Raw genomic sequence first — 22,979 nt, 5'->3', positions numbered from 1 at the left:
CCTCCAGCTCATTTAGGCGATCCAGATGTAAGCTGTGGACCCCCCCCAAAAAAAAAAAAATCCAACCTTTGGCCCTTAAAAGAAATACAGCTGGCTCTGTGACAGGAAAACAAGAGATTAGATCGACAGTTCAAAAAACTAAGATAAAAGCCTTTTCATGTGTTCGTCATTTTAATAGTTGTTGCCGTTAAACAAAAACCGATGCAGGTAATTGACAAAATAGCTTCATCAACATGCCGATCCTGTTAAATTCTATTAATGTAATAAATGACTGCACACTCAAAAAGACAAAAGGATATCTGTAATTTATTGGTGTCTTACAAACATATGGAAAAACCAGCCATGCTTGTCTGAACACTGTTAAATACAAAAAGCTGCTCCCCATCCATCTCGCCTCAGCCTTTCAAAAGCAACACAAACCTCTGTCAAACATCTGTAAAACATTTGTTCTCTCTCAGATAAGATTTCCTCACTCCGCTCTGTGCCTCCAGCCCGAGTGTGTAAAACGCCACAGTCTGGCCAGCGCTCAGAAGCTGTGCTGCACCAAAACAGGCTCCCTGCATTGGATTTAAGGTATTTTTTCCAGGTATGATGGATGCTAGAGGACTTTGGATGGTGCTCTGCCTTCTCTTGTTGGCACACTGCTCACCCCAGCAGAACTCGAAGAAAAGAAATGGCAAAAAAGGTAGGACTTCATATTCACCAGCTGAATATAAAATCAGTGGCTTCTACAGGACAGTATTGTTAGAGTTCACCTTGTTTTTTTGTTTCGGTAATTTTGTGCAGAATCTGCCATCAACTCTACAATCGAGAATCTGCAGAGGCAAATTGATGACATTACTCGGGATCTGACCGTGCTGAAAGAGCAGCAAGCTTTACAAACAGGTGTAGACTTCTTCACAAACACCATGCAGTTAGATTTTTTGTAAAGAATGCCCCAAAGTTGCACAATCCACTCAAGTATTTGCTTCAGTTTGCAGGCTGCATGTCCTTTTCTAGTTAAACAGCTTTCTAGAGATGGAGAGCTGAAACAGATCCAGGGCTTTTGAACCACTTCCTCATAATTCCCTCTCTATCAGTTTGTCTAAAGGGCACAAAGATCCACAGAAAGTGTTTTCTGGCCAATCTGGTGAAACAATCCTTCCATGCCGCCAGTGAAGACTGCATCGCCAAAGGAGGCAGCCTAAGCACTCCTCTAACAGGAGACGAAAACGACCATCTCTACAGCTACGTACGCCAGAGCATCGGCCCCGATGAGCACATCTGGCTGGGCATTAATGACATGGTTACCGATGGCCACTGGGTTGACCAATCAGGCTCTAATGTGCGCTTCAAAAACTGGGAGACTGAAATCACCCAGCAGCCAGATGGGGGATCCAGCCAGAACTGCGCCATCCTCTCCATCACGGCCAACGGGAAGTGGTTCGATGAGAACTGCAGGGCTGAGAAGGCGTCTGTGTGCGAGTTCAACATCGTCTGAGAGACCATCTGTTGCTCCGTTTTTCAGTCTCTGACATTGCTTTGTAAGCATGAAGTGCAACATTATGAAATGCGCTGAAAAATAATGCGCTGCATCTTTAATCAGCCTGCATTTTCTCGGCCAAGCCTTCCAGATGTCAGTCCAGAACAGAGATTTCACTTGGTGCTCTTTGTATAAGCTACACCCACTTGTACATACACTCCATAAACAATGCTTTAAATATTCATTGAGGTAAACACTGGAGGGTTTGTCTTTATTTTTCTCTTATTAGATGCCAGTTAACATAACAAAATCTTTTCTTACTGAGTTACTAAGTTCTTTTTACAAAGTGCCTTTTCTGTGCCACCTTCTTTATTTCTAAATGTTAAGTTATGCTTCTCATGTTTTATTACAGGATATTAATGAACATGTTTACCATTTTATTCTTCTCTCCGATGTAAAAAAAACAAACAAACAAACAAACAAACAGCAGCAGATATAATGTGAATGTACTACTCCTCATACAGAAAAAAGCTTTTGTAACAAATCTATTACAACCAAAGGTAATAAATAAAACCTGGGTTATGATTGTTGTCATTTTCACGGTCACATCATACATTCATTTCCTCCATGAATAAACTAAACAAAAACAAAGCATGAGCATAGGGTAGTTTCTCGTTTAGTTTTGGTTTTTAAATAGGTGTGCCAAGTTGACTGATTCATTGTATTGTGCAACTGATTCAGTATGAACGTAAGACTCCCGCCTGTCCAATTTATACTGGAACTAAATCCAGCCTATTCACTAAGAGAGAATGATGAGAGTATGATGAGTACAGTCACGTAACACACACACACACACACACACACACACACACACACACACACTACATTTTGTGTTTGCATTCAAAGTACTTTACTCACCCAAATGAAGGCGACAGATCAACAAGTCTGAACACTTCCAAACTTCCGGATTTTAAAGGCTCCTCTAAAGTTTCTTTACTCACTGTGAGCCACTGAGACTGTAAAACATTTATGGCCACACTACGTGGGGAAGAGGAATTTTCAAGACCAAAGTCCTTCTGAAGCACTTTTCCTCAAAGAGGACAGATGCATGCCTTGAAAGAAAACTTTTCTCTTTCATCTTTAGGCTCATGCTAGAATAAGGGACATTTAAACTGCAACATATTACAGCTCACTACTAAATAAATACATTTTATGGCAGATGCAGCTGCTGATATAATGCAAATAAATGTATATTTTTCCTCATTGTAATCCAAACAAAGCTGTGTCTGTCCTCATAACAAATGGTGAAACAGGTTTTTTTAACTACTGATCAGTGCTGATCATGATATACAGTCTCAGTATGAACTAGTAGCACTTTAGGCTCGAGCTTCTCAAATGCTCGGTTTCAGTTTGGCACCGTCCCAGTAACACAAATGACTGAAAACAACTATAAGATCCTTACTAATTTCTAAAGGGAGCCTGACCTATATGTAAGGCTCATTTATGGTGTAATGACACTACAGCTAGAAAACAAAAAGCAACAATGAACAACAGAAGGACATGCTGCTGCAACATACGGCTGCTGCAGTCCAGACCGTTGTGTTCTGATAACGATATAATGTATTTACAAAATATCACAAATGGAAAACTTCATTTCCTGAAAGCAACAGAAGACCTCTTTATAAAAACTAAAAACCTGTGTAGAAGGAATGATTAAGTGCTGCTTTTGAAAAAGAAGAACCTTAACCTGAGACAAAACGCTGTAACAGCTGCAGACAGGTTTGGAAGCTGTTTGTGTGTGCCTCACTTTAGTGCAAAAGCTGCACTCAACACAAAAAAAGTGTCTTTTGGGGGTCTGAACAGCGAGCAAACACACGGGGAATAAATATCCCAAAGTTCAAGTGGGTCAAGAGAAAAATCAAAAAGTCGAGTCCAATCTTCTGCTCAGTTGCCGCCCTCTGGCTCCAGTCGAGGCCCCAGATTTGAAGACTGTTCGTCCTCACTTTGGTCCATCAGGGTTTGGTCTTGGCTCGGAGACCTGTTGGGAAGTGGAGGACCCTTCTGTGACGAGAGCAGTGGCTTTTGAGAGTCTGTGTGTCCCGTGAAATGTTGGTATGTTTCTCCATAGATGCCAATATCTGCACCCTTTTTCAGCAGGTGTGTGTAGACGAGTGTGTCGTCGATGGAGGTGTACACGTGAGCGTCATCGTCTTCGTGTGTTTTCGGGGGTCCGTTGTATCCTGGCAGGAAGTTGATGCCATTTGGATTATAGACAGAGACTTCGTGATTGAGCTGCTTCTTCTTCTTCTTCTTCCTATTTGGCAGAAAAGAAGATCGGAGCTTTTTTAAATTAAATTTACTGATAAATTATGCTCGCTATGATTTTCGATGAAGGACAAAAATTTCTAGCAGGTTGAGGAGAGCAGATAAGTAAACAATGTGAAAATACCCATGTTAACTGTAAAGAAAAATAATAAAACTCAAAGAACAAAGGATAAAAGAGTAATACTCACCTAATCACCACACAGACCACAACCAGCACCATTACAAAAATGACCAGCAGAGCAGCCACCACACTCAGGATGTTGATTAGTAAAAGGCCTAGAAAGAAAAAAATGGCAACAAACACCATAGTCAGCTTTTTCTATCACATTTTTCCCTGACATTGACAGACGGATGGTGGACGCTCCTGCAGTGATGCAGACACTGCATCAATCCGTTGTGGTAATGAGAGCTGAGTATGACAGCAAGGCTCTCGATTTACCGGTTGATCTACCATCCAACCCTCACCTATGGTCACAAACTCTGGGCAGTGATTAAAAGAAATGAGTTTTCTCTGAAGGGTGGGAGGTCTCTCCCTTAGAGAGAGGTAGGTGGTTCGGGAATCTGACTAGGATGGCTTCTGGGAACCTCTTGGCTGAAGTGTTTCCGGAATTTCCCACCGGAATGATGCCCTAGGACACACCCAGGACATGCTTGGGAGATTACATCTCTCAGCTAGCCTGGAAATGCAGCAGTATTCCTCCAGATAAGCTGGAGGGGGTAGTTGGGAAGAGGGAGGTTCTGGGTGTCCTTGCTTAGGCTGCTGCCTCCTGAAGCTGAAGAATTAATAAAAATATAGATAAATACAATCCTGGTACTGGAGCTTTGTTCTTGCACAAGAGAGAAAGAAGGAAAGTAACTGCGTAAGTAACTTTTCCCCCAAACAGAACATTGATTAAAAATCAGCAAAGCAGAATAAAACTTTGCACTAAGGTTAAAAAAAGAAAACAGTTTCAGTATCCATGACCTCCACGCTCCCAACTTTGAAGCCATACTACAGCTTCATACTCCTGTATGCTACAGCTGCAGCAGTTCTTTAGGCGAAATACTAATGCCAATCAGTCAGTGATGATACTTTATGTAAATACATCTGGTGAGCAGAGCACCAACAAATTAAATTCCTCAACAAGCTGCGTATGACATTTTACCAGCCCATCACACCTCCAGCTGTACGGCAAGTCTGTGTATGAATCTCATTTCTTAATGAGAAACCAAAAGCACAGAACAGAGCAAAGTCTTCACTTCACACAACTGGGAACCAGTGCTCAGTCTGGGCAAGCAAGTCATGTTTCTGTGACACATCACCGATGACACATACTGTCATTCTTTCAGAGCCGTTAAAACAACCTGCCCTGACTGAACTGACTGTGCACTGGTAGGATCACATGGAGGAGGCTTTTGAAAGCAAGCTGGCCAAGTTTTAAGGACTTGTTTCGGGAGGACTGCCAGAAAAAGGTCATCTTCCTGTTGAAGTAGGCTGCAGAGTCCTCACCCTGCCAGGTGTGAAGAGACCACACAGAAACACAGCTATCAGGACTGCAAAAGAAGCAGCTGATGGAGCCTCCAGGTGGATTAAGTGGGGAAATCTGAGGCTTAATGTCAGGACCTGATCAATCCCTGGCTGGGTCGCCAATCCGAATCACCCAAGGAATCTAGGAAAGATCACTGATGATGCTCGCCAGGATGCATCTTTCATCTACATATGCACAACAGTGTATTGACCGAAATGTTCAGCTGGCTAACATCCTTATCAAGGCAACAGAAACAAGCTGATGCATGCTGAAAATTAAAGTTTGTCACATTTGTCTTCAAAAGCCAGAGGACCTTGAGTGTCTGGACAAATTTTCATGGAAATTCATTGAAATATTCTTGAGAATTATATATCTATTTTTTAAAAATCAGAAAATTATGATATAGATTAAGTAACTGTAAAGTTTCCTCTTACCATTGCTCTTCTGCAGGGAGATCTTGGTAATTACGCTGAAGTTTCCTCTTTCAGGCAAACAGTTGGACATGTTGAGGTAGAAGCTCTCAGAGACCGTGAGCTCGCTATTGGCCACCTCATCCTCCCTGTGGCTGTAGTCCTCCTTGGGGCTGCCCATTCTTTGCACCCGGATGTTGGTGTGGCGGTTGATGCACTTGGGCTGGCTGAGCTTGGTAAAAATCAGCTGCGCCTCCATCTTCGGAGGAACTGAGACAATCCAGGAGACGGTGGAGTAGGCCTTCATTCCCGCTGGCCAAGCTGGAGTAGCCACAAGTTCTGGGGTGTCTTTCTTTGGAGAAACGGTGAATATGTATCTTTCTGAAGGTTATTGCAAAAAGAAAACAATGTGAAATATTAATGGTTATTTAATGTTCTTATTTTATTCAGCTTATCCCCTTCAAGTGTGCTTGTTTTTACCTGTAATCTCTTTTTCAAAACTGGCATTCAACACAGCCGATCTTGGTGCTTTAGCATTCATGCTGGACCACCATGTGACAGACACACTTGTGTGAATGTGGACGGTCTGTATGGCTCCGTTGGGGCAGAAGGTCCCAATAGTTGCTCCATTCTCTTCTGCCACGTTAATAGTGACGCTGTCATCACATAGCTGTCCAGGTAGGGACTGCTTAAGGGGCCCGGTGGGAGAAATCAGCTTTACCGTGCCGTGCTGACCGGGACGCAGTATCCACGTCACACGGCTCAGAGGTGCAGGGAGGCATGATGGCAGCAGAGGCACCGACAGACTGACTGGATCAGGACATTTACCAGAACTACAATCTGAACGGAAAGAGGTTCTCAAATGAAACTGATAAAGTTCTTTACAGTACAATGAGAAGCACTTTTAGTAGAAGGTAGTACAGATGTTTTTAAACACATGGTCTGAACTAACTTTAATGAACCTGTAAGCACATGTGAGTACTAATGTATTTGCCAACAGCTGTAACATCTCCTTTGAGCACCCAAATTAGGAGGCGTGTATATAAACTGAAAAATAAAATATAATAAAATATAACTTAGTAACAAATCTAAAACAGCAGTGAATATTTATCCTTAAATTACACTATATTACAATGCATTTTAAACGCCTTCATTAGTATTATTATTATTATTCCGTCTTAAAATCAAAATTTTGAATATTTTCAGCTGAACCAACTCTGATTTGCCTGAAAATTATATGGATTAAAAGTAAATAATGAACTTCGCCTTGGTATAAGAAATACTTTATATTTATTTATTTTTTTAAAAAGATCCCACCATTCACTTTCCAGAATTATGATAAGAAAAACCAGTAAAAATTTCTTTTGAGATATTCAAATATTGCCTCCGATTTTAAAATGAGAAACACGGTGGAAGTCAGACTATTTCTCAAAAATTATATTTTTAAAATTATTTAATATATTATGTAAAAAATTCACAGCAATCATTTTAAATATATGTTCAAATTTTGGACCATATAATTTTTAGCCAAATCTAAGATGATTTAGATTAAATGACAAAAGTATTATAATGAATTATTGATGATACATCTGTGGATTTTACACAGTGAGGCTTAAACAGCTGATGAAACGAGAGTTTAAGTAAATCTTGAGTTACCTATGACTTGCGTGGCTCTGACTTCCATGTTGCCAGGAAAGCAGTCCTCAAAAGACAGATCAGCACTTGATGTGACTGTGATGTTGTCTTTTTTCGCCGAGTTTATTTTCATCACGCAGTCAGGGGTCGATGTCACCGTGGAAATGTTGAGAGAAAGGCCCTCAGTTTTGCTGAGATCTACTCTACATGGCACTGGAAGGGTTGGGGGCAACAAAACAAAGCACGTACAACAAATGTGATTCCTCAAACTTTCCTGGAAATTTATCAGTGCTGTCATACATGACTAAGAGATTAGGCAATTTAAGAGTTTGCCTGGGCTCAGAAACAGGCCATAACACACACTTTCCAAGTCCCTCCTATTCACAAATATTACAAGAAAGGGAACATTGTCATACCACTGACTAATCAAACTGCACCTTTGTTGTAACCTTTAAGACGATAGAAAAAGAAAAAAGAAAGAAACTATTTATACAAGTACATGCTGCCACATGCAGAGCAGGCAGCACACATCTCCCCAACAGCAAAACCACTGTACAAAAGAAACTGCAGTACTAAATTTAGCCATGTGGGACCCACACATTATTAATCGGTTTTGGAAATGGAGCTACACTTAGTAACTACGTGTTTGAAACACTTGGAGTCAGACGAAGCATCAGCATCACCCAACACCTTACAGTGGGAGAAACCACAGACCAGACTATCTGAGCTCACCCTCTTTAATAATACTATAGCTAAAGACATAATGTGATGGAGCTTTTAACCCCTGTGACTAACATGCTTCTGGTGCTTGTTGCTTACTTGTGGGTCAGACTGCACTCATCAGCTACACACCTGTAAAGTCTGGTATGTATTTACACAGTTGTGCTGCTCTAACATAGAAAAAGTTTGACATATAGACATGTCACTGCACATAATAACACCTTCAAAACATGAAGACATCCTCAGTATTCACTTGTAGTCTTGTTAGGGCCTTTTGATTAATTACAAGTCCAATACGCAATCTTCTTTCAGCTCCATTTTTGGTCTCTACCAACTCACACTTTTGTTACCAAATGCTCCACAAAGTGCTTATATGATACAGACCTGTTGAAGCTGGGCTGGAAGCAGACACCTTGAGGGTGAAGGTGAGTCCAGGAGAATCAGCAGGTGCTCTCTCCATCTCGCAGTTCCTCAGCGTGAGCAAAAAGTCTCCCTGGTTCTGGAGCGGCTGTGTGTCATTTAGCCCCAGAACCGATGTCACCCTGCCTTTCTGGTGGTACTCCACTGCTACTTCCTTCTTCACACAATCTGGCTGTGTGAGGTTTAGAAACTGAAGATCAACCCTGTGTTTGTGTGGGACCTGAAAGTACCACTCCATGATGTCATCATCAGGAAAGCTCTCTGGGTAGTCCGGCGAGAGCAGCTCTGAGGAAGAGGTCCCTTTTGGTAAAGTCAGAGAAATTCGGGCAAGAGCTACAACACACACACACAACACACCAAATAAATTGAAATTAAAACAAAAATTGTTAAATGACACTGTAATTTTGAAAGAAACACAAAACAATGAATGTAAACTCACACTTGATTTTTTCCCGCACAGTCACATCAAACTTGTCATTTTGCAGCTTCTGCTCTGCTGGGACGTCCACAGAAAAGCTGCCGCTTTTCAAAACCTGAGCACTGCTGATGGTGCCACTTCTGCAGTACTTCCCCACAGCCACATTGCCTGTAGACTGGAAGGCCTGGAGGGTGTAGGTGTGTCTGTCTGGACATTTCTCAGATGGATTGATCTGTTTAAGACCCGTGTTAGTGAAATCTATTTGGAAAGCTTTTGGCGCTGCGGCTGCTAGATTCCAGGTAAACGTGCGGTTAAAACGCAGCACATCAGTCGAGCTGAAGTCAGTCTGGATGATGTGGCCACTGCATGACTTCGTGGTGCAATCTGAAAAGAGAAAATGAATCCACTCATACTGCGTTAGTCCACTAAGGACATTCAGTCTCACTGATAAAATAATCAGATATCACACAGACACTTACTTATACGCCGTACAATTTCTATACTGAATACATCTTGAGGTCTGGAGCATTCAAGCTCCACTGACACAGTACTTCCACTGAATGAGTTCAGAGATTCAATACTGCAACGTTGTGTGTTCCCTGATCCTGTACACACTTGGCAACCTTTGACTTTATTATTATTTCTGATGTTTATAGTGGCTCCTGGTTCAGCAGTGAGAGTCAACTTCTGGGCCCCTGGAAGCAAACAGAGAGTTATAGTGAGCAAAGGGATAAACATGTGTGACCTGTGTCATATCTGGAAATAACACAGTGAAATTCCATTCACAAATAAAACTGACTGCTGTGATGGATGAAGCTTGTCTTAAGTGTTCCTGTGACTAAGCAGGTCTGTACTGAGTAAACCTGAGCAAGCTCAGCACATAATATGGTGCTTCAGTCAGGGCTCTGGGTCGGCCATAACCTAGTTTACACTGAAATGTTTGTTATTCAAATTTACACAGGGGCAAAACCGGCACAGCCCATATCAAATGACACACTCTGGGAGCTTCTTGAAAGGGATTTTCTTGCTTCAGCTGTTTTCAGCTTCTGAGTGAAGACAGTGTCAATATTTAACGGACAGATCCACCAACCCACCAATATTTCACACTAAATCTCTCCCCCTGGTTCATATTTAAGGTTCGGATTACCTGACACGGTGGACACGATGAACGTAAGAAGTAAAATCCACAGAAGGGCCGCGCCTGTTGATACGGACATGCTGCCCTACAGTGAAGCTCTGAAACTTTCAATCCTGAGAGAAAAAACAAAATTAAAATCAGCGGACACATTTCATCGCTTCTTGTCTGGAGCTGGGACGCCACATTTTCCTCTGCGTTACATCAAGCTCACGGAGCAGCTGTTGACACAACGAGTCCACTCCCTATGTGAACGTGTGCCAGCAAGGAGGGAGTGTTGAGGCCAGGTGATGTTTAAAGGCGTGGCTAGAATCGCCATCTTGGCAGGTAGGCGTGCTGACGCGTTACGACACGTGATGTAGAACAAAAGTGCTAAAATAAAGTGAAATTTCTGGAAAATATGCAGAGTTTGATATATGATATTACCGGAAACGATAAAACAGGCTCAGTCCTCTCATGACAATAAAATCTAGATTTAGCCTGCACTGCTTTTAGACTTAAGAAATGCGATTAGTAACAACTGTGCTTGTCTTCTGTTTCATGTGAAAATCTTTATGATCGAGTGTAAAATAGCAGAACAGATCGAGGGAGTTGTGCCACACCCTGTTTCTAGGGAAGAAATTGATCATGTGACCGCACATTTATGGAGAGTCCGACATTTTTCTCATCCTGCAAAGAAGCGCCTCGTTGCATGAGAATTAAGCACATTTAAGTTCAAGTGATTTTTGCCTTTCCAGGTAAAATTTCTGTGATCAAGGTATTTTGATTATTTTGTCTGTTTTAAACAAGTTTGAAAACATTTCACAAATGTGTTAGTCCTTTTGTAAGCCACACTATGAGTCTATACGCCTGTAGTTATGCCACAGAGTTATAATGTGGAGGACAGGCAGAGCTTCCACTCCGTTAGAGGACGTAAACAGAGCTGTGAACTATAGTGAGCAAGGTGGAGAAGGGGAAGTCCATTCGGGTGGCGAAGAAGATGCACATATGCAGGATGACATTAAAACGATCTATGGAGAAGAAAAAGATAGATGGAAAAGAAACAAGGCCATTAAAGGATATAAAGGAACTGCACTTGCCTGTCCAGTCTTTGACGACCATATAGAGAAAGAACTGGCAGAACATATAAAGGCACAAGCAGCTTGATGTGTTCATTTCTTTGTGCATACTCAAAAGCCAGTTCACGGTATTTGAGTATGAACAAAGAAATGGATCAAAGAGGCAAACGCAGGTTGTGTTGTATTTATTTATTAAGATGAAGTAATTGGGAACATTAATCATAATAATTTTCCCCTCTGGATTACAAACGTCCTTCTGTGACAAACTAAGTTAAAGAAAAATTCATTTTTGTCCTCACGATAAACTGGTCAGTCCGGCCAGCAGATCACGTGCTGCGTGGTCTCATTTGGAGTAATTTCTTCTTTGTCTTCTTCTGGCAACCCATTTAATTGGAGCAAGGAGTTGTACTGCCCTCTAGTGGAAAAGAATGTAATTGTTCTGCCCGTTACTCACCGCTCGCTTAGAGTAGCTTCTTGGATGGGAAGCTTGAAGCTGTAATATTTACTTAACCAAAAAAAAAAAAAAAGAAAGAAAAGAAAAGAAAAAAGAGGGCGGATCGTATTGAAATTGGCACAGGAAAGAGAAACAAGTTTGTTTAAGACCACTGAAAACTTTTATCTGCACTTGTTGTCTGCTGGATGTTGCTCTGGAAGGAGAAAGCTTTGGTGTTCTGTCCTATTCAGAGGAGAGGTTTGGAGTCTTCTCTCACCCCCATTCTCTGCGGCCTGCTGGAGCGGGGGGGCTAGGAGGAGGAGTTGGCCGTCCGACTGCGGTCTGGGGTGTGGGGCCTCCCTGCTGCTGCGGAGTCGGGGCGGTCTGCCTCTCCCCACCGCAGGGAAAAGGGTAACACCACCTGGGTCTGGGTGCAGTTCCCCCCTCCAGGGTCAAGGGTACCTAGACCCGGTTTGTAGAGTACGCTTGGGGAGTGTGATCGTGTGTACAGCGTCTCTTTATGTCTGTCTCCACGTTGGTTGAGTGTGGAGTAAGTGCATATGAGAGCATGAGGGTGGGAATGGATGTTTGTGTCTGTGTGTGCCTGTATGTCTGTGTCTATATGTCAGGTTGGGTGTCAGGCGCCACCTCTCTGGGGACATCTCAGGCCCTCCAAGGTTTGGAGGCCTATCTTCCCCCACCACCACTTCCCCTGCCAGTGGCGGACTCCCTCAGACATCGGTGCGTTGGTGGTTCTTTGTGTCTGGGGATGGGCGTCCAGGTACACACCGGCTCACTCCTTGGCGGCCGCTTATCGGGGCCTGGAGCCTGGGGCTCGCTCCGGCCATTTCGGAGGTGGGGTGCCCCCGGCCTCTCGGCCTGGGGCTCGGTCACTCAGGCGCAGCTGGCTGCCGGCGGAGCTCACGGGCGCGTCACTGCAACCCCCCCTGGCTTCTGCTCCGCGGCTGCTGAGTGAGCCCAAGCGCGTCCATGCTCACAGGTGTACACACGGGTGATCACACCCACAAACTACACCCTTTTTGGCTCCTACCTCAAAGCACACTGTGTTCTGTTGATCTTATGTGCTGCACAATAATGTTTAACATTTAGTATTTACTGTCATATTCCCATATATCATTGTGATGTTGTTTATTCTATTACTCTTGTTCTCTTCTGCTTGTTTTCTTTTTTCTTTCTCAGCAGGTGATCCAGGTGATTGATAGATGCATTTTTTTCTTTTTTTTTCCTGCCCGTTCTGTTGGTTTTTGTTTTTTGCCCTTCTCCCCCGTCCCTCTTCTCAGCTGTTTCTCTTTCACTCTTTCTTTCTCCCCTTCTTTCCCCCAGTCAAGTCTGTCCCGTATTCAGCAAGTGAAAATAAAATAAACAATAAAGGGTGAATCAAATGGACCATTATGGCAAGGCTGGGATGATCAATTTGGTAAAGTAAATCTGTTGGGCATCTTTCTTTGCCTTTAGACAATAATTCTGATGCAAAAGAGCCAAACGGGACAGGCCAAAAAGGAAAAAAAAGACTTTTGGATTTTTATGCACTACTTAAATGTACTTAATTTCTCCCCTTTCCTTTAAAATACCTGATATTCTGTAATACTAATAAATAAGTCATGAACTTTATAAAATTACTTGTGCACTACTTAAAATTAAATAAAATAATTTCTGTTTTCTGTAAAAACCTGACTTCTCACCCCATTATTCCAGTGTACCTGCTTTAAGTTATTGCAGTCAAATAACTACACTGAAATTAAAAATAAAATACACTGAAATGCAGTTTAATTGCAGGGGAATTATGCCACTAGTCTCCGATGAGGACAAAGGACTCATCCCATCGTGACACATTAAAAAAGCAATATATTTGACCTTACTATGAAATAAATATGTTTTATGTCAGATGCAGCTACAGGGGATGATTGAGAGCAACTTTTGCAATCGAAGAGCCTTTAATCTGGGACAAAACGTTGTAACAGCTGCAGACAGGTTGTTTGTGTGTGCCTCACTTTAGTGCAAAAGCTGCACTCAGAAAAGGTGCTTTGTGAGGCAATCACACAGGGAATGAATATCCCAAAGTTCAAGTGAGTCAAGAGAAAAATCAAAAAGCTGAGTCCAGTCTTCTGCTCAGTTGCCGCCCTCTAGCTCCAGTCGAGGCCCCAGATTCGGGAGCTGTTCGTCCTCACTTTGATCCTTAGGCTGGTAAATCATATTCTGGTAAATTGTATTGTCCACCGGGGTTAGGATTTTGCTTGGTGGCTTGTTGGGGCGTGGAGGGCCCTGCTGTGATGAGAGCAGTGGCTTTTGAGAGTCTCTGTGTCCTGAAACAGGTTTATATGTTTCTTCATAGTTGCCAGTCTCTGCACCCCTTTTCAGCAGGTGTGTGTAGACGAGAGTGTCATCAATCTCTTCGTACACATGGGACTCATCATCTTTACAAGTTCCCAGCACGTCTGGGGATTCGTATCCTGGTAAGAAGTTGATGCCATTAGGATTATAGACAGCAACTTCATAATTGCCTTTCTTCTTCTTCTTCTCCTTCTTCTTCTTCTTGTTCTTCCTGTTTGGCGGGAAAAAGGAGAAGATTGGGATTATTTTCTGTTTTATTCAGCTATTGATGGGTCATCCCCTTTGAAAACACACTAAATAATAGAAATACTCACCTAATCATTACAACTAGCACTATGACAGAAATGACCAGCAGAGTAGCCACTACACCCAGGATGATGGTTAAAGGTGCTATAGAGGAGAAACAATTAACTTGGTTAACATTTGGATCACATTTTCGACTGTGCAGTGGTTGTAAAAAAGAATTCAACAATAAACAGAATTGCTGAAGCTGAAAAATCGTTCAATTATCGTTTATCCTCCCGAGTGTGAAGCTACACTACAGCCTCATATTCCTGTGGTGCCTTACACCAAATGCTAAAGTTATCAAGCTGATGTGATCTGGTCACAGTGCTGCAGTTCTTTTTGTCATAAACCAAAGTCTTGGAAAAATCTGGACCTAGTGATGACGAGGTTTTACCCAGACTATCGAGCCTCCAGCTGTTGGGCAAGTTTGAAATACCTTCCTAACCTGTTTGCTCTGGGGAGTCATGCTCAAACACAGTGTTGTGACCTCCCCAGGGTGTACCCTGAACTGCATAAGTGGAAGAAAACGTAACATTTGGGGCCTTGTTTTCGCTCTCTGTGGTCATCACTTCAAACATCTTCTACATTATGCAATGACAGAGCTTTATGCAAAAATCGATTAAAGCAGTTTTAGATTTCCAAAAGCAAATATTTTCCCCGGGAGTAACTCGGAATAACATCTCATGTATTTATTGTTAATGAAAGTACAAACTATGAATGAGTGAGTGCTTAATCTCGGATTGACACAATATATATATATTTTTTGTCATTGAAGTCAGTGCCGTTTTATTTTTTCAGACCTTTTGAACGGGGTGGGTAAGCAGACACCTTGAGGGTGAAGGTGAGTCCAGGAGAATCAGCAGGTGCTCTCTCCATCTCGCAGTTCCTCAGCGTGAGCAAAAAGTCTCCCTGGTTCTGGAGCGGCTGTGTGTCATTTAGCCCCAGAACCGATGTCACCCTGCCTTTCTGGTGGTACTCCACTGCTACTTCCTTCTTCACACAATCTGGCTGTGTGAGGTTTAGAAACTGAACATCAACCCCGTGTTTGTCTGGGACCTGAAAGTACCACTCCATGGTGTCGTCATCAGGAAAGCTCTCTGGGTAGTCCGGCGAGAGCAGCTCTGAGGAAGAGGTCCCTTTTGGTAAAGTCAGAGAAATTCGGGCAAGAGCTACAACACACACACACAACACACCAAATAAATTGAAATTAAAACAAAAATTGTTAAATGACACTGTAATTTTGAAAGAAACACAAAACAATGAATGTAAACTCACACTTGATTTTTTCCCGCACAGTCACATCAAACTTGTCATTTTGCAGCTTCTGCTCTGCTGGGACGTCCACAGAAAAGCTGCCGCTTTTCAAAACCTGAGCACTGCTGATGGTGCCACTTCTGCAGTACTTCCCCACAGCCACATTGCCTGTAGACTGGAAGGCCTGGAGGGTGTAGGTGTGTCTGTCTGGACATTTCTCAGATGGATTGATCTGTTTAAGACCCGTGTTAGTGAAATCTATTTGGAAAGCTTTTGGCGCTGCGGCCGCTAGATTCCAGGTAAACGTGCGGTTAAAACGCAGCACATCAGTCGAGCTGAAGTCAGTCTGGATGATGTGGCCACTGCATGACTCCGTGGTGCAAGCTGAAAAGAGACAATGAATCCACCCATGCTGTGTTAGTCCACTCAGGACTTTCAGTCTCACTGATAAAATAATCAGATATCACACAGACACTTACTTATACGCCATACAATTTCTATACTGAATACATCTTGAGGTCTGGAGCATTCAAGCTCCACTGACACAGTACTTCCACTGAATGAGTTCAGAGATTCAATACTGCATTTTTTAATAATTGATCCTGTACACACTTGGCAACCTTTGACTTTATTATTATTTCTGATGTTTATAGTGGCTCCTGGTTCAGCAGTGAGAGTCAACTTCTGGGCCCCTGGAAGCAAACAGAGAGTTATAGTGAGCAAAGGGATAAACATGTTGGGTCCTGTATTATATCTGGAAATAACAGAGTGAAATTACCATTTAGATGAGATTAAATTCACAAATACAACTAACTGCAGTGACAGATGAAGCCTACGGCTTGTCTCCTCCTATAACTAAGCAGCTCTGTATTGTGGAACAAGTTAGAATCCAGATTAGCGATCAAGAGGTATAAAATCACTGCGTACTAGCTAATCAGTACTCCAGTGAATAGCTTCACCATTCAATGAAGATTCGTTGGAATCTAAAATCTAAAGTCTTTGTGTTTCCCTGATGAGCATCAGTAATGAATACAAATTATTACATGCAGCTTTACTCTTTAGATTTTTTTATGCCAGCAAACATTTTTTCAAAATTGATTATATGATCATAAAACAGGACACCTACACTGTATTAGCTGACCTCTCACCAAATTTCTATGTATACACAGAGTCTGCACCTGATAGAATAAAAAATCTATTATGGGGCTGATTGTCACAAGGTATAAAACACACACACACACACACACACACACACACACACACACACACACACACACACACACAAAACACAAAAAATTTAATTAAAATGAAAACAAAAATTGTTACATTTTAAAAGAAACACAAAAAAGTGACTGTAACTAAACTCACACTTGATTTTTTCCCGCACAGTCACATCAAACTTGTCATTTTGCAGCTTCTGCTCTGCTGGGACGTCCACAGAAAAGCTGCCGCTTTTCAAAACCTGAGCACTGCTGATGGTGCCACTTCTGCAGTACTGCTCCACAGCCGCACTGCCCGTAGACTGGAAGGCCTGGAGGGTGTAGGTGTGTCTGTCTGGACATTTCTCAGATGGATGAATCAGTTTAAGACCCGTGTTAGTGAAATCTATTTGGAAAGCTTTTGGCGCTGCGGCCTCTAGATTCCAGGTAAACGTGCGGTTAAAACGCAGCGCATCAATTGAGCTGAAGTCAGCCTGGATGATGTGGCCACTGCATGACTCCGTGGTGCAAGCTGAAAAGAGAAATTGAATCCACCCATGCTGTGTTAGTCCACTCAGGACATTCAGTCTCACTGATAAAATAATCAGATATCACACAGACACTTACTTATACGCCGTACAATTTCTATACTGAATACATCTTGAGGTCTGGAGCATTCAAGCTCCACTGACACAGTACTTCCTTTTAAATAATTCAGAGATTCAGCGTTGCATTTTTTAATAAATGATCTTGTACACACTTGGCAACCTTTGACTTTATTATTATTTCTGATGTTTATGGTGGCTCCTGGTTCAGCAGTGAGAGTCAACTTCTGGGCCCCTGGAAGCAAACAGAGAGTTATAGTGAGCAAAGGGATAAACATGTTGGGTCCTGTATTATATCTGGAAATAACAGAGTGAAATTACCATTTCGATGAGATAAAATTCACAAATATGACTAACTGCAGTGACAGATGATTTCTCCTATAACCAAGCAGCTCTGTATTGTGGAACAAGTTAGATTCCAGATTAGAGATCAAGAGGTAGAAAATCGCTGCAGTACTTCGGTAAATAGCTTCACCATTCCTGGAAGATCATTTGGATCTACGTGGGAAGAATGGATGGCATCTAAAGTATTTGTATTTCCCTAATGAGGATCAGTAATTTGTTATTGCAGCAAATTGTTATTGTTCTATAGTCATCATTATATGATCATAAAACAGGACACCTACACTTTATTTGCTGACCTCTTACCAAATTTCTGTGTATGCACCGAGTCTGCACCTGAGAGAATAAAATAAATCTATTACGGGGCTGATTGTCACAAGGTATGGAGTAGGTTGTCCCTGTAGTTATCAACGGGGTTTCAGTAAAAGAAAAAGTGAGTTAAAAAAGAATAACAACAACCTTGTATTTAAGCTGTGAATTTGAACCAGTGATAATTACTACGAATTATGTATGTATTATATATGAGAAATCTGCAGTGCTTTAACAACCTTTATTAAAGACACAATAAACACTGAAGACAGATTCCACATCCATGATTTTGAATTGATGTCATTTTGAAAAAGCAGGTTGTTCTGTATATTTGTTTAAACAGACTTTTGGTGCAAGATTTTCCAACTGATAAACCGAATTCAATACCAGGAATTCAATTTGAATAGGGATCCACAGGACATGTGGAACAGCTTAAGTCTACCTTACTACTAAAAGAAGTGCAAACTGTGCATTGCATTGTCATAGGAATGCCTGTATGTATTATGCCATGTATTATTTTGGTTAATTAGAATGTGTATAAAATGTTGTTAGACTTGATTGTAATCTCTTTTATACTGCTCTTTAACATGAACCAAGAATGCCTGTTCAATCAGCTTCATGAGAATAATTGGCAGCTATTCGTTATTCTGGTTAATAAAACTCTCTTATCAAGGAGTGCTCTCTTAGTGCTGCTGTTTATACCTAAGGTGATGGCTGCACATTGGAGCTCTGAAACTTTAAACTGGATACATTTAAGCATTCAAATCTCGTTCCCCACAGCCTAATAAAGGAGATGTGAAAATTGCTTCAGTTTCTCAGCAGATCAAGGTGAAATTAAATTGATTGATTGAACAGGTATTCTCTGTGTCCTCTGTTCTAATAATTACAACAAAAAGTTTCATTAGTGCTGCTATCATCTTAAATATATTAATAAAAGTTTCTGGAGGTCATCCAAGGTCCACCAGCCCCTTTCTTTACTGTGAAAAGGTTGTGAAACATAAACCAGTATTGTATACATATATATATATAAAACAATCGCGACCTTAACACATGTTGTAGATGAGAGAAGCAGTGAAAACACGTCGCTTCCAGCCAGAGAAACTCGGGGCATAACCGGCTGTGTTTTAGTTTTTAATCTGTCAGCTGCGGACTCTGTGAGAGTAAAGATTAACTATAAAAACACAATGATTTAGGATCATACTTTAATGCGTATAAAACAATAACAATAAAATTTTTCATTATTAAGTTGCGTTTTAGAATCTGTATATTTCTGCTGTTCATCAGGGAAACACAAAGACTTTGGAAGCCATTAAAAACAAAAGTCTCATGTCCACACTCAGAGGTCTCAGAGATCTTCCGGGAAATGCTGCGCTATTTTCTCGAAAACTGATCAGTCAGTGGTGATTCATACCCACTGATCTCCCGTTGACCACTTCCGCTGTGGACTCGTTATATGGCGTGGCGATTTACCGAAAACAGCCGTACTCAGTATCACCTGACACTCACGCTCTGAGAGCTTCTTGAAAGGGATTTTCTTGCTTCAGCTGTTTTCAGCTTCTGAGTGACATTAGTGTCAGTATTTAACGGACAGATCCACCACCACACCAAATCTCTCCCACTGGTTCATATTTAAGTTTCAGGTTACCTGACACGGTGGAGACAGTGAATGTAAGAAGTAAAATCCACAGAAGGGCCGCGCCTGTTGATACGGACATGCTGCCCTACAGTGACGCTCTGAAACCTTCAATCCTGGGGTGTTAACTGAAGCTCAGCTAGTTGTTGTTGACTCCTAATTGTGAAAGTGTGCCAGCAAGGAGGGAGTGTTTACGCAAGGTAAAGATTAAAGGCGCGGTCAGGAGGACCATATTGGCAGGTATAGGACACAGATGCGTTAGGACAGCCCTGTAGCCCAGTAAAAAATAAAATCCTGAAAAGTATCATGGAGAATTTTTAAAAAAGAAGCTAATATACGAGAACTGTTGCCTGAAACGGCAACTCACCCTTAATCACGTCATTTCAATAAAGATGTCACGATTTAAGATCGCATTGTTATAGAGCCTTAGTTAATGTGAGCAGGACGCCTAACACCTGTGACTGTCTTCTGTTTCTTGTGAAGTTTTTTAATCTTTTAATAGATCGTTGAGTCCAAAACAGTAACCCAAAGGATATATTGAGGTATTTGCTGAATAAGAAATTGATAACTATAAATATGGTTACTCCCAACTGGAAAGATTTACAATGTGGAAACATAAACGATCTTTGAGCTTTCTAAAATTATATTATGAAGAAATCCCCCCCCCCAAACGATAAACAGCCTTGTGTGGTTGCTCAACTGTGAGGAAAAAACCCTGACTTTTAGTTTCTCTTCACAGGACAAACAGGTTAGTCAGGATGTGTTACAGTATCTCAGTAACCGTACATACGGTACATGCTGCTCAACCCATTTCCAAGTGGCACAGAGACAAATGGAAACCTTTGAGTGGCAAATGGCATTTTATTTGTAAGTTTGGTGTAAAACTTTCAGACTATTTCCCAGTATTGTTAATGTATCCCAGCTTGTCTAGATTCTAAAATGCAACTTAATAATGAATTATTTTATTGTTATTGTTATATACGCATTAAAGTATGCTCATAAAACATTATGTTTTAATAGTTAATCTTTACTCTCACAGAGTCCACAGCTGACAGATTATAAACTAAAACAGAGCCTGTTATGTTCTGAGTTTCTCCGGCTTGAAGTGCTGTGTTTTCACTGCTTCTCTCATCCACAACATGTTTTAAGCTCATTGTAGATTCATTACTGGGGTTATTCTAGGAAGCAGGTTTAGCTAAGTCCAAGTTTGTTAATCCCGAGATGAGGGAAACTCGGGTTTTCAGTTCCAGAAAGTTAAGTTAAACTTTAACTCTGAGTCAGTTACCAGGGTAACAGAGTCTGAACCTAACCTCCTCACTGGCGGGTTTTCTTCAGCCAACTCCTCGTTCAACAAGAGAGAGAAAGCAAAGAGAAACTGGTAAGAATCGACATGTCAGAGTCAACCATAGCTTCTGCTTTGTCCACATTCATTGACGATATTTTTGTGAAAGCTGTAAGTTTATGTTTTCCGTGATTTTCTAGTTGAATACAATGTGTTTGTGTGTGACTGTCAGTGTTAGGTAGGTGAAGAGAGCTGCACTTACAGTATCTACACCTGTGTGGCAAATGTCTGGTAAAGATATAGATAATGAAATGTAATTATTACTAAAATATACATAATAAAAAATGAAAGCTGAAATTGATTCAGTTTAGTAATTTTGTCTGTTCTTATAAAGGCCCTGAATGCTGTGATATATGCCAACTGCCAGATGATCTCAACGTGTTTTACACCAGCTTTGAGACCCCCAGACCTCCCAGACCTTCCCGTCCTCCCATACCCACCAGACCTCCTAGATCTCCCAGACCTCCAAGACCTTCCAGAACCCCCAGATCACCTGACCCTCTCTCCTGCCAGCGGTCTCAATAGACCAAGTACACAAGGTCCTGAGGAAGATCAACCTCCGCAAGGCAGCAGGACCAGACAACATCCCTGGACGAGCCCTTAGAGCATGTGCTAACGAGCTGGCTGATGTTCTCACCTCCATCTTCAACCTTTCCCTCAGCCAGAGCATTGTTCCCACATGCTTCAAGACCACAACTATCATCCTTGTCCCCAAGAATAGCCCAGCCACCTGCCTAAACGACTACAGACCTGTTACACTCACTCCAATCATTGCAAAGTGATTTTGAGAGAGTGGTGATGGCCTACATTAAGAGCAATATTGCACACACTCTGGATCCCCTGCAGTATGCCTACCGGCCCTGTAGCAGCCCTTGGCATCAAGAACGACAGAAGAGTCTCTAACGGGTGCAGCCATTTATTTCCTCACCACACACGACTCATTCTCTGGACGTTGAGCACCGTGAAAACTATAAAATAAGAAAAAATTTATACCCGTACAGTCCTTTTGAACTATAACAATGAGCAATAACAACAATGAGCTTAAGTTAATTCAGGTAAGTTCAAACAAGTAATTCTGAGATATACAGTCACAGATTAAATAAAACAAAAGGGGTTTCAAACAGGGGTTACACAGTTCGGTTAAATAAAATATAACAACAGATCACCTCTCATCACATACCTCAGTCCGCTTGCCAAGGGTGCAAACTCCGGTGAACACTTAAACACTTCGGCCCTGCTTCGGGTGCTGCTAGTGTCGGATGGCATTGCTGCTGCCCTTCACTATTCCTTCTACCACCTGGAGAGTAATGACTCCTACATCAGGGTACTCTTTGTTGACTACAGCTCCACCTTCAACACACTCACAAACTCATCCACAAACTGTCTACACTCGACCTGCACCCCACCCTCTGTGACTGGCTACAGGACTTTTTGACTGGCAGGCCTCTGTCTGTCAGGATCGGCAACAGGACCTCAGTTATTATTATCACAAACACTGGCGTACCACAGGGTTGCATCCTCAGTCCCATCCTCTACACCCTGTTCACCCACAACTGTGTTGCCTCCAACAAAGACAACAGCATACTGAAGTTGGCGGATGACACTGCAGTGATTGGTCGCATCACTGGTGGGGACGCGGCGGCTTACAGGAGAGAGGTGGCCGGTCTGGTGTCATGGTGTGAGGACAACAACCTTACCCTTAAGCGTAATAAAACAAAGGAGATGATAGTGGACATGAGGAAGAAGAAGAGGCCTCACCAGCCGATGTGTATCCGGGAGAGTGAATTGGAGAGGGTGAGCAGGTTTAGGTACCTGGGCGTCCACATCAATGAGGACCTCACCTGGACACGGAACACCACACAGCTGGTCAAAAACGCTCAGCAGGGGCTGTATTTCCCGAGGAGGCTGAGGAAATTTGGTATGTTGGCCAAGATCCTCAGTAGCTTTTATAGCTGCACTGTGGAGAGCACATTAACCAGCTGCATCACTGCATGGTACACCAGTACTACTGCTATGGACCGCAAACGCCTGCAGAGAGTGATAACAACTGCGGAGATCATCAGGACTCCACTGCCCTCTCTGCAGAGCATCTACCATCACAGTCCAGAGGAGAGCTGCCTCCATCCTTAAAGAC

At 42.1% G+C, this 22,979-nt stretch overlaps 3 protein-coding genes across 3 annotated transcripts; 1 reads left to right on the top strand and 2 right to left on the bottom strand.

Annotated features, from left to right (window-relative positions):
• Positions 1-294: 294 nt before the first annotated feature.
• clec3ba (C-type lectin domain family 3, member Ba) lies at positions 295-2,052 on the top strand. The gene is made up of 3 exons (XM_086310895.1): positions 295-685; positions 787-885; positions 1,080-2,052. The coding sequence occupies exons 1-3, from the start codon at positions 589-591 to the stop codon at positions 1,478-1,480; spliced, it is 597 nt and encodes a 198-aa protein (XP_086167021.1). The 5' UTR covers positions 295-588; the 3' UTR covers positions 1,481-2,052.
• Positions 341-10,465, bottom strand: LOC147318784 (CUB domain-containing protein 1-like). Its single transcript, XM_086310894.1, has 9 exons — positions 10,046-10,465; positions 9,378-9,593; positions 8,920-9,282; positions 8,445-8,813; positions 7,362-7,553; positions 6,186-6,545; positions 5,730-6,086; positions 3,976-4,063; positions 341-3,776 (listed from the first exon to the last, which is right to left on the bottom strand). The coding sequence occupies exons 1-9, from the start codon at positions 10,113-10,115 to the stop codon at positions 3,407-3,409; spliced, it is 2,385 nt and encodes a 794-aa protein (XP_086167020.1). The 5' UTR covers positions 10,116-10,465; the 3' UTR covers positions 341-3,406.
• Positions 10,466-13,223: 2,758 nt separating this feature from the next.
• On the bottom strand, positions 13,224-19,649 carry LOC147318783 (uncharacterized). Its single transcript, XM_086310892.1, has 8 exons — positions 19,516-19,649; positions 17,242-17,454; positions 16,784-17,146; positions 15,895-16,107; positions 15,437-15,799; positions 14,962-15,330; positions 14,191-14,266; positions 13,224-14,087 (listed from the first exon to the last, which is right to left on the bottom strand). The coding sequence occupies exons 1-8, from the start codon at positions 19,583-19,585 to the stop codon at positions 13,655-13,657; spliced, it is 2,100 nt and encodes a 699-aa protein (XP_086167018.1). The 5' UTR covers positions 19,586-19,649; the 3' UTR covers positions 13,224-13,654.
• Positions 19,650-22,979: the final 3,330 nt, after the last annotated feature.

The sequence above is a fragment of the Aulonocara sp. 'chitande type north' Nkhata Bay genome, linkage group LG11, assembly GCF_057382095.1.
Source record: "Aulonocara sp. 'chitande type north' Nkhata Bay isolate Kocher_YH1m ecotype deep benthic linkage group LG11, A_spYH_male_GT1.1, whole genome shotgun sequence".
Taxonomy (NCBI): Eukaryota; Metazoa; Chordata; class Actinopteri; order Cichliformes; family Cichlidae; genus Aulonocara; species Aulonocara sp. 'chitande type north' Nkhata Bay.
Note: the sequence above shows the minus strand (reverse complement) of the source record. Positions and strands in the feature narration are given on the sequence as shown.